The sequence below is a fragment of the Heterocephalus glaber genome, unplaced genomic scaffold (genome assembly GCF_053883595.1).
Source record: "Heterocephalus glaber isolate CG9 unplaced genomic scaffold, H.glaber_assembly_v1.0 deba00001555, whole genome shotgun sequence".
Lineage (NCBI taxonomy): Eukaryota > Metazoa > Chordata > Mammalia > Rodentia > Bathyergidae > Heterocephalus > Heterocephalus glaber.
Window position 1 is genome coordinate 7,611,354 of NW_028258346.1, and position 12,473 is coordinate 7,623,826.

Sequence of the window (12,473 nt, forward strand, 5' to 3'; positions counted from 1 at the left end):
TGACATTTCAGATTTTATTTATAATTTACTCAGATGACAGCCCACCCTTAACTATAAAAGCGATGATTTCACCTCCTTGGCCCGGGATCAGTAGACATCAATAGGTAAAGTAAACGAGCTATGAACCAAGATCCATTCTGTTACCCCAAATATGAGATCTTTCCTTCTGGAAATAAAGAGCCCAAGACCCCCACTGCACTTTTATTTGAATGCTTATGTTTGGGACAGTGTCCAAAAGGGCTGGCATTTCCCAGTTTAATTTTGAGACAGTAAAACAAGCAACAAAACAGTGTTTGGGATTTGTTTCTCACCCTTATCATCAAGACTCACTGCCTCCCATCATCAATATTTATTGAGCATTTACAGTGTACTAGGCACAATAGAACATACAGAAAACATTGTCCCTGCTCTTGAGGAGCTTACATTCTAAAAGGAAAAAAAAATACACCTCTTTTAAAATGGCATTTTTGTTTGGTGTCTTCTGTAAAGTACTGAGGAAATATTCTGTAGGGTGAGCTTTGGGTGTAACTTAGCCCCATCATTATTTAGAGAAGAGAGAGAGAGAGAGAAAGAATTTTAAAAGCAGACAATGACAGACTATCAGGACAGGGAGGGTTTACAGGGAGAAAACACAATCTCACCAACTAAGGAGAGACGTGCCAAGTGAAGAGGATGAGGGAAGTAGTATGTGGGATGCAAGCAGAGGAAGCAGGTATCTTAGACATCGAGTGGAGCCAGAAAGATCATGCGGCCTTTTCCCAAGCACATGGCCACCAAATAGGAATGGATGGTGACAAGACAGACGGCTAAAAAGGTAATCTTGTGCACCTGACAAAGAGAATAAAAGATTAAAATTGAAGCCAAGCTATAGAGTATCAAGAAATTCTTAAAAACCAAAAGTGATCTGGAAGCACAAAACTTACAGTTAATGCTACCCAATATCATGATGGGCCAAGAACATTGTGGCTTCCTAAATTAGAAAATGCCATATACCAAAATTTTAAATGGAACACATTAATTTTTTTCCAATCTCCCCTTCCATCATAAAATAAATTTTTTTCATTTCAATTATTTTTTAGGGGGGAAAGGGGAGACATGGGATATGGTTGAGAATGGCAGTTATATTACTATATTTTTGTTATGATAAACTTTGCCTTTAAACTTGGAAAAAGCCCATTAGCTGCCAAGAGGGAAGAAATAAATTTCTAAGAACATACAATTTCCTTCAGAGAAGTTTCAAAACCAAAAGGCTAATTTACATGAAAAGCTGTAGAGAAAGTAGTTGAAAAGTCCATTCATAAAACTTTTATTCCACTTACATGAACTTATTAATACATATGTTCTTAACAATTATGCTTGGATTGTTCATGAAAATTTCTTAAGACATTAAACAAAGCTAGCCATCATCTCAAGTTATTTCCCTGTTAACTATTTTTACAGCACATGCATGTTAGGCAAGTATCAAAAAAAAAAAAAAAAAAAAAATCACAAAAGCAAAAAAAAAAAAAACCCCTAAAAAAAGTTAAATACATGGGTTTTTTTGTTTACTGCTATGCTTGATATACACAAAATAATGAATACCAAGCAATTCATTTTTACTGCATCTTTACTTTTACATTTGTTCTTAGGTTGCCTAAAACATTTAAATACAAATAAAATGTGTAGCAAAAATAATGAAAGCAAACAGCAGGTAACTTTACAAATAATGGAATGTGAACCGTTTCTGCCCTTATCCAGAGTAAATGGGTGGTGACTTTGTCTAAAGGAGCACCCTGCAGCTGCAGTCACAGGTGTGTGCGCTCAGACTGCTCACTCCCCAGAAACACAAGGCTCCATACACGGGAGACCCATGGGCTATCTGTTTCTACCACAGCCTCAGAGGTGTTCCAAACCTTAAAGTACCCACAATAACTACACCTGTGTCTGGAACCAATGATCCCTTTTATTCCCCACCAGGACAGACCAATATGTAGGCAGTTTTCTTTGCTTAGACATGGAAGCAATTTTAACACTGGCCCTTGTGAAGCCACAATGTACCAAAAGTACTATGCCAAACATCTGTAACTTGTATAAAAATTCCACTTCCCCATATTGGCCATCTCAAGATGAAAACAGATAACTCCCTAAATATCAACTGGTTCTACTCCCCCTAATATTAAACATAAAAACCACATGGGAAATATAGAAATTCAAATAGAAGTAACATAAACCTGTCATAAACCGTAAACAAAAAACTATTTGTGGGACAGCATGGATGACAAATGGTCTACTGTGTAAATTTTAGAATGAGGCAGACAAAAGTTGGAAGGCCAGTTAATTTTCCCCTCCTTCTCCTGCTTCAGCTTCATCTCCTTGGGTATCCGATGTCCACAACTAATAAAAGAAGAAAAGGTTTTCAGCATGTTTCAGTTTGAAAAACAAAACAAAACAAAAAACCCCAACAAGCTTTCACATGTATGCCAAGGTCCCAGGATATAACCATGTGTTTTAACTAGAAAAACATTCTTAGAAATATAGCACTACTGAAAATACCTTAATACATTTATTTTTTCCCTAATCAGCTTGTAAGCATGGTGAATATATGATACATTTGTCAGATAAAGGAAACATTTGCTCATATATAGGAAGTGAAGGCAAACTAGAAAAAACATGAAGTACTAACAAAACACTAAAGTATCAATAACTACTAGAACATCAGATTGTTCAGAGAAGCCTGAACATGAGAGATGGATATACCATTTGAGCGCAACTCAACCAGAATTATCTAATTTGGCCCTTACTCAAGAACTACTATGGATGCCTATATTTTTTACACTGATTCCTGTGTAAAAGAAAATCCTATACTGCATGAAAGTTAGCATGTTTTCTAAGCTAAAATAAAAATTCAGCTTTTCCGACGTCTTCAACTTAGAAAAACGCATCTTTGTCTATTTGTATGACTCAAAATAAATGCTGAATAGAATAGCCAGAACAAAATATTCTAAGAGGTAGTGAAGTTGTCTCATGGTGTGATAGGATTATGGATTCTATTATTTTTTAATCAATTTTGTAATCTTTCAACAGGTTAAAAAATAACTTCAAAAACTTGCTTCAATTTTAAAAGTCTTGACCATTCTAATTTTCAGATATTTCATTAAAGGGTTGATTCAAGATGATCTTAACATTTAGATGACTTACTACAAAATGAGGAGGGGACTCCCATCTAATTGTATTTTTCTATTCCTCACATAATGTATTAGTTCCACTGATTAACAAACTGAAATTATCTCTAATTGTCTCTTTCTAGTTCTAACCTTCAAGGACTTTTGAAATTTTCATATAAACATTAAAAATTTGATGCAAGATAGTTCTTTCTCGGGTAATGTGTTGATAATCTTTGTTAACCAGGTTTAGACTTGGTATAAATACTAGGTTAGGTTTTGGTCAAGTTTCTTTACTTGACAAATGATCAAATTAACCTAAAATGATTATAGCTGATGCTAATGTTCACAGAAGACATACAATAAAAAGAATCAGAATGGGAATCTTTGGTTTTCTTCTCACTCTACTGTTGCAGTAAAGTCTTCATGCTATACTGACACCAAAATTCAGCTGATGCAGCTTAACATTAGGCTCTCTCCATAGGGGAGAGAATATAGTAACTAAATCTGAAGTTCCATCTTTTTTTTTTTTTTGGTACCGGGGATCGAACTCTGGTCCTTGCGCTTGCACAGTAGGCGGTGAAACCACTGAGCTAAATCCCCAACCCCTTGAAGTTCCATCTTTTAAAATGTCATCTCATCACTTCAAACCAGAAAAGCAGTATTCTCAGAATTAGTTAACAAATTGAGGTGGTGCTTTCATTTGACACAAAGATTAATTCATTTGGGTAAGGGATGTGGCTCAGAGCTCTTGCCTAGTACCCCCAAGGCTCTGGGTTCAAGGTTCTTTTTATTAATTATAAAAAGTGAACCTTACAAAATGATAGCCACCAAAAATATAGCCCTAAAGCTCACTAGATCACAATGTCTAATTTTTATCTCTACCTGACATACAGCAGGTGCTTGATAAATTTTTTCACCTAAGCCTTAAACTTTACTTAAAAAGGAGACCATTTGGATTCAAATTTTTATTAATCATGAAGGAGTCACTGTTCAATTTTGTAGTTCTTTTTAAAATATGATGGAGTATATACCAAGGACATTCATGATTTCCCTTAAGTCATTTCCCTTTTCAAAAATAAGATTACACATGCCGATGATTTAGTTCAGCGGTACCACACGTCTCGAAAGCACAAGGTCCTGAGTTCAAACCCCAGTATCAAAAAAAAAAAGACTACATATTGTTTCTGCAGAATATCTGAAAATTTCTAAATTTTCTGACATTAACCCTATCTATACAAATGTAGAGGTAACTCAATGTACAAGCCCCCCATTTTTGAAGGAATTTAAGTAGAGCCTCAGTTTTCTTTTGGCATTAAACTGTTCTGTGACTAAAACTGAAACAAGATATGAAAAATAAATGGTTTTGTGTCACTAAAACTCCAAAATGATGGATCATAAAATTATTTTGAAAATTCAAATTTTCAAAATAAATCTGTAACTAATGAAAATATTCACTTTAGGGCTCAAGTCATGGTTTCTGCATTCTCCTTCATGTAATTTTAATAGATAATATATATTTAATTTTTAGAAGTCCAGAAGTATTCCCTGTAGCAAAACAATATAATGCTTTCAGCCACATTAATCATTAATGATGCTGATAAGTACTTACTGTCAAGTTGTCTCTCAGTAATTGCATTATTAGCGTGCTGTCCTTGTATGACTCTTCACTTAATGTATCAAGTTCAGCAATGGCCTCATCAAAAGCCTGTGATTTTTAAAAAGTACATTTCAGTGTTTAATTAATAAGACTGCTAAATTTTCATGTAGCAAGTAAAATACATACTGTCTTTGCCAGAGAACAGGCCTTTTCTGGCGAGTTCAGAATCTCGTAATAGAAGACAGAGAAGTTAAGGGCCAGACCCAATCTGATAGGATGCGTTGGTTGCATCTCCTTTTTGCTGATTTCAAAAGCTTCTTGGTATGCTTGTTGTGACTGGTCCACAATCCCTAGACAACACAACACACCAAAATGCACCGAGTGAAGTTCACCTTTATTCCTCAAACCAAACCTTTCATTTAATACTTCATGTGTTCTCTGAAATATAACCCATGACATCCTCAACTGAAGAAAAGAAAAAAAAGTGTCTCCTGGATCACCACAGTAGCCACTGGTTAATACCTAGGCAAAGAGAACTTTGTAATCCTATTATTGTTATATTTTTAATAAGTAGTTTACACTGCTACTCAGTTATGCTTTGGCCAGTTTCTTTAAATTGTGAGGAAACATTCTTGTAAGCAAAACTTGTTAGAAAGCAGACATTTCGGAATACCAGTATTAGGCAGTAGACATACATAATCTTGTAACCCACAAAAAAAGCACCACTACTTGCCATTCAGTGCTCTAAGCAATTAAAAAAACAGAAAAAGACTATTTCCATGCTATGATATTTTATACAAGTTCACCCAACAGGTTTGGAACAAGCAGCATACCTTTCTTGTCATCACCAGCAGCAACCTCAGCCAAGTAACGGTAGTAGTCTCCTTTCATTTTCAAATAAAAGACTTTGCTCTCTGCTTGTGAAGCATTGGGGATTAAGAACTTTTCCAAAAGAGACTTAGGAAGAAAAGAAATAGACATAATAAGAACAAAACATTTACAAAAGTAACTGCATTTCTTAAGCACACACTATAGACTAAGTTCTAAAACTTTAAAAGTCCTCATTGCCAGTAACATAACTGAGAATCCAATACTCATGAACTTGTGGTTTAAAAGTCAGCAGAATGGTGGGCCTGGCATGGCGGGGCACTCCTGTGATCCCAACACTGGGAGGCTGAAGGAGGAGGCTTGCTGCAGGTTTGGGGCCAGCCTAGACTACACAGTGAGTTCAAGGCTAGCCTGAACTACACTATGAAACTCTGTCTCAAAAAAACCAAACAGTTATAGCAAAATGCTTCTGGCAGCAATACTTAAAATTTGAAATTAGTATTCAGTTCATTATTTAAGAATGATACAAATGAATACAGGTCCCCAAAGTGTTTATTCACATGCAGGTTTCAGAATATTAAGCAAGATAGTTCATATTTAATAACAACATTTACCAATGAATGGGCTAACCTTCCATTTAAAAGTACTGTAAACCGCCTGCTGTGCAAACGCAGACCTGAGTTCGATCCCCGGAACAAAAAAAAAAAAGGAAAGTACTGTAAAAAGCACCTACAAGATGAAAACTTCTGGGACTCTGGAAGAATAACTGAAGCAAATACTAATCATATAACCAATACAATCAATGCATGCCAGAGGAATCTGAACAAAATGGACATTTATAAGAACACAGCTAGAACAATACATCAACAGGTAAAATACTTCAAAACAAAAGCTTAATTTTTAAAGACAGGGAAAGGATTATTAAATTTATCCATCTGAAGAACAGTCCTCTAATTTCATCAAAGTGATTTTTACCTAATAAGACACGCTTGCAAATCAGACAACAGGTAAAACTAAAATGTCATCCTATAGTTTTGTTTAACGCTATGAAGAATTTAAGCTTTTTTGGATTCTAACGTACTAAAAATTATCTTCCACAACTGATTTAAGACATACAATTGTATTGTGGAGAGATAGCTCAATAAGCTACTGTGTTCTTTTTAGTTAAGGAGAAGAAAAACAGCAAAAGCAAAATTAGAGAAACACTAAAAAAAAAAAATCCACTGTTACCATAGCCAGCATACTCTGGGAATCAAGGTGAAGTCTATCTTCAACTGGGTTGTGCTTCAAATAAATCAATTCTTAAAAGGAAAAAAATATCTAATTCTTGGTTTGTATTCTAGAAAGCAGTTATCCCCATTAGCTTCTACCTATTTATATGGCCATAAGCACATGTAATTACCTAAGAGTAAAACACTTAAAATGTTAAATTTAATGTTAAAGCAACACCAGAAAACTCACTTAACTTCTTTAGGCACTGTGTTCATATATGTCACTAGAAATATTTTTATGAGTAGTAATAACTTCAGTATCCCTAAAAATGTCTTATTTTACACTGAGGTTAATTTGTGCTGATATAACAAGTTTCCTAGGAATTAAAACAATAGTTAAGCATGCCTTCCCTCAAGCTAAACCCTTAATTTGCCATAAAACAACTTAAAAGCTATTAACCAGAACTCACAGGTAACAAGGAGGGCTGCTGGTAAGGCAGCTAGGCTACTTACTGGCCTGCAGACCCAAAGTCAATGGCAATTGTTTCTGGTGAAATGGTGATCCTAACAAGTTGCAAAAGGTTAAAAAAAATTGGCAGGCCAGGGACTTAGCTCAGTGGTTTCGCCGCCTGCTGCGCAAGTGCAAGGACCCAAGTTCGATCCCAGGTACCAAAAAAAAAATTGGCATACTTCTATTAAATCTTTTGATGACATCTAGCTAAGAAGCATTATTTCAAAGCAAAAACAACAACAAAAAACTAACCAAGATGGATTAAAGAACAAATTAATTAAAGGGGCTAACATTCTGGCTCACTGTGGTAGACTTTCTCCAGAGATGACCTCCATCAAAATTTCCTGCTGTTCCTATTCCTGGATGTTATTCCTTTTCCTCAAGAGGTATAATTTATTTCCTTCTTCTTAGAGTCCAGGCTGGCTTTGTTGAGTTGCTTTGAATCAACAGAATTCAGAACATGTGACAGCTGTTCCAGTTCTGGGCCTCACCCTTAACACGTCCACCTGGAGATTTTCCTTTTTGCTCTCTTGGATCCTTGAGCCAGCACATAAGTCAAACTACCTAGGTGACAAGAAAGATACGCCCAGCCCCACCCTCTGCAACATTTAAGTGAACTCCTGTCAGGTATTTCAGCCCCTACTGAAATCCTAGCTCAATGCAGCAGTAAGTGATCACAGCCAAGTACTATGTGAAGAACTGTCCAATAACAGTCCAGCCAAGCCACAGAATCACAAGGAATAAACCAGTTTTGAATGGTCTTTTATGTAGCTGCTGACAACTGAGACTAGGACTCTGTAATTTTAATATGTAATCACAGCTTTATCACTACAGCATTTTTTGTTTTCTTTAGTTTGATTGTTCTGTATCCCCATCTATGATGTACAAATTACAATTATCCCTCATTTTATAGAACTCAGTGGGACTTAACAATGTAATGTGCTCAAACTCACAGCTAGGTTGTAAAGGCACATCTCCAACTAGGCAGTATGACTAGTACTGCTAACATTACGCTACATTTTTCTTCATCAATAGGCTGATACGTCTACTGAAAAGGATAATGTGATCCCAAGAGATACTAACACAACCAGGAATCCAAGGTAAGGAAAAGATTCAGTATTGTACTGAGACTAAGTCTAGAATATACTAGTTCTTTAAAAATGTAGTAAGACAGGCACTGACAAACCGCAGACTATCCAAGAGAGTAAGGATGGAAGGTGAGGACACTTATCAAGTGTCACAAAGATGGGAGGTAGCAGGACATGAACAGCTCCTAAAGAATGGTTAAATCTAGGAAGATAAAAAATTTTTGTTCAATGAGACAACTTAGGAGTTGTTCAAAACTGCAATCAGCTACCTGTTCAGTGAGTTCTCTTCTAGATGTGTAAGAGGGTCACTTTGGTAGAATTTATTAAAAAGTCAGATGTGGTCTTTTTCAACTCTAAGAGAAAATACAGAATTCACCAGATTAATTTATAACACAAGAGTCAATTAAGTTAACCTGTCAAACTGACCAAAGAGTAATGAAAGCTAATTTTCCAGATTCAGAAGCCAGGGGAGAAAGCAAATGTAAAGAATAAGATTAAGGACAAAAGCAGCATGTTATCAGAATCTAGCACTAGTATAGCAAAATGGAAAAAGATGGAGGTGAGCAAAGTAGAAAATAGAAAAGCAATGACAGCTGTTTTCAAAATGCAGAGTTCCTAATATCCTGTGAAACACAATACACCACCTTGTAAATTTTGTTCATTACAATAGTTTGATGAAAGCAAGAGTGAGAACCGCAATTCAGAAGAACAGTAGTAGGCGCAGCATTAGGAAAGCGTGCCAAGTGCTACAAGTTCAACTATAAAATGAGGCGCAGGCCGTTTATTGCCTAAACGTAAATCCCAGTTCACTGCTCACTATCGGTGTCACCTTGAGAGATCCTGCAATTTCTCTGGCTGCAGGTTTCTCCTGTGTGAGAGAGGGATGTTAGCAGACATAATACCTGGGGGTGCTGTAAGGATGAAATGAGTTAACAGTTTACAAAGCATGCAGAATACAGCCTGGCACCTAGGAAGAAAGCCGTAAGGAAATGGGTAAACTACAGTAACTTTAAAACTCCACAAGCAGGTCAACTCACACACTCAGAAACTGCCTCAGATCTAGATTCCTTTCTTTTAGGAACTAAAGACCTTATTTAAAAAAATATACTACCTTATTTCTAACCCAACCATAGTGCTTATTTCTCCCTAAACAAGTACTTCATAGAAACAGGACAAAAATACAAAACAAAACAAAACCAAACAAACTTGTAACAACAAATGCTTCACATTTGTTTTAAAACTTTTTGGTCTCAAGATCTCTACATGCTCATACCATTGTTCTTCCTCATGTTATCATTTTTTAAGATCGTTGCCAAATACCTGTATGAGTAAGTCCAGATTGGCTACAGTTCTTTCAAGTGAAAAGAGCACTCTAAACAAAAGCAGCCACTTCAGAGTTGGCCATGGGGTCTGGTGCAGCCATGGTCCTGTGGAGATGCTGCGAAGTATTATTAAAAACACTGGGGCCCCCAGGAAGCCCCATTCTATCCAGGTTTACCAGGAGATCGGGGAGGAATGAAGTGGATGAGCTTCAGTTTACAAAGTCAGCAGGGCTGACGAAAAAGTTAAGCTTTACAAGGGTTCAAGTTCTGTGCCTGCTCATGGCCATCGTTACCAGCTCACTACATACACAGGTAAGCGCCAGTCTGCCTGTAAATTTAAGCAGGCTGTCAGATCAAACACAGAATGTCACTGGGGACTTGTGCAAGAACCATTTACTATGTGGCATGAATAAACATGTGAGATGCATCATTTTTAAAACAAGCAATTAGGTGTGCATAATTCAAATAATCACAAGCACACTTCCTGGAGACAACTACTGTACAGGGGGCCTACCATATCCACATGCACATTTATGCATCCCACCCACGATGACTCTGAAATATTTGAAAAAATAAAACTGTAAGACACATACACACTTTATTCTTTATCATTCTCTAACAATACAGTGTAACTTACAATGGCATTTATATTTTATTAGTAATTGTAAGGATTTACTGATGATTTAAAGTATATGAGAAGATGTGTAGAGATTATATGCAAATACTACCTTCACTCTATCTAAGGGACTTGAGTGAACAGCAGTGGACATGGGGGTCTTGTCTTGGAACCAAATCCCTATGGACAGAGGGACAACTGTGCTTTTCATTTTGCCTCACAAAAAGGATGTTTATGAAAGGACTAGTACAATTAATTTTATTGGCTCCAAGGACACTAAAACATTTTTTTAAAAACTGAGTACAGGGTGAAAAATACAATGATTACTAGGTACAATTTGAACCACTGCCTTTATTGGTGCTAAAGAACCAGCAGTTTCAGCCTTCCTTGCTTCTATACCAGTGCTAAAGGTCAATAATGATATTGTCACACAAACTGTGACCTCAGGGAGCCACTCAAAGATTTTCTCTGCCTCCAGGAGGGCTGGGATCACACGTGTGTGTGTGTGTGTGTGTGTGTGTGTGTCACCACACCCAGATAACAAGCATGCATGGTTTGCTTGTTTTGTTTCCGAGATGGGGTTGAACCCCTTCTAAGTAGCCCATGCTGGGCTCAAATGTGTGGGGTTGCGTGATCCTCTGACACTGGCCTGCCAATTCCAACTACAGGCAAGCACTACCCTCTCATAAGTGCCACAGGCTCCACAAGGACATGCTATGCCCATTTTAAGCACTAAAACATTAAATCCCAACTGACTTACAATATAGGCATAATTTGAACAGCTTAATTTCAACAAAACAGATTTTGTGTAGAACAATCTTATGCACGCAGAAGGAAGTTTTATTAGCTTAGTACCATAAAGCCCACTTCTCCAAAAGTAATCATTAAAAGCGTATTGCTTTACAAACTTCTAAACAGTCCAGACAAACATGACAGAAATTACTAGGTTGATACTATGTCAAATAATGAATACTCTGAGAGAAGTTTTCTTTTTCTGAAACCACGCATTTAAAAAGACAAATGTTCGGGCACTTACCCCTAAGCACACATATTCAGAAACAGCATCAACAGGCTAAGTACCTAACAGGCTTGTGTGGCCCCTGGAAAACTGTATACAATGACTTGGAAGGAGGAAGAGACCAAAGAAAAACCCACCTGAGAGGATGAGAAGACAATGTGAGGTGAAAAAACTTGCTGGGAAGTTAGGAGACACGCTATTGGTATAACTGGCACAAGAGATGTGACAGGAGTTTCTAAGACAAAATCAAGACATTCTTCAGCCCAATCTTGTGTTGATTCACATAGCATTAACTTCAAAACTCCCTTCCATTTCACCCCAGGAAAGTATCTCAAATGCTTTTACCACATCCTACCCACCATCATCCCTTCCATGGGCTTAACGTGTTCATGTTCATGACAGGGCCTTAATTTGGATGTCTTGCTGCTGGGTGGCCATCAGTGATTCAAGCCAGTGTGTAAAATCATTCACAGTCACACCTCCCACCTGCCTTTTTCTTAAAAGGGAATCAGAGGGAGTCTGAGAATTTACAGACTAAGAAAAGTTAGACTGAACTTTAAAAATATTAAGAACAAAACCCAATTATGAACTACTTTATGTTTACCTGAGTGCTTAAAAAATGGCTGTCTGCCACTATACACTTTAAATTAAACCAGTAGGGACACATGCTGTGAACTGTGTTTGCCAGCTAGTACACAAGAAAGTAGCTAACAAAAACTGTATTTCAAAGGAAAGTTACAGAGCAAGGACAGTATTTTCCCCTTTGAAGAAATAACCTCACTGCATAAAGTGACAAACTATTCGGAAAGCACTTTGGCCAATATACATTTAGTATGTAACTTCTGACAAAGTAATCATAATTGTAGGATATCTTTTTTTGAGATAGGGTCTCTCACTATGTACTCCAGGCTGGCCTCAAACTTGCCCACGATCCTCCTACCTCGGCCTCCCTCCCAGGTGCTACAATTACAGGCTTATGTCACCATGCTAGGCCAGGGTGTCTATGTTAAACAATCCAACTGATACTTTAGGCAACACATGATGTTTTTAGAAATCCTCACCGCTGTTTAAATTCAGAAGTATAATGGATTGTTGGTTAAGTAACAGGACAGTATCATTTGTTTCCCAATATGATTTAC

General features: G+C 36.9%; 1 protein-coding gene across 1 annotated transcript in view; it reads right to left on the reverse strand.

Annotated features, from left to right (window-relative positions):
- The window catches only part of Ywhaz (tyrosine 3-monooxygenase/tryptophan 5-monooxygenase activation protein zeta), a 25,332-nt gene continuing 12,859 nt past the window's right edge, over positions 1–12,473 (reverse strand). The window contains exons 3-6 of the mRNA XM_004850171.4: positions 5,574–5,697; positions 4,927–5,090; positions 4,753–4,848; positions 1–2,373 (exon numbers count right to left, since the gene is read on the reverse strand). Of these exons, the coding sequence (XP_004850228.1) occupies positions 2,314–2,373; positions 4,753–4,848; positions 4,927–5,090; positions 5,574–5,697 (444 nt within the window). The 3' untranslated portion in view covers positions 1–2,313. The remainder of the gene's footprint in view (positions 2,374–4,752; positions 4,849–4,926; positions 5,091–5,573; positions 5,698–12,473) is intronic.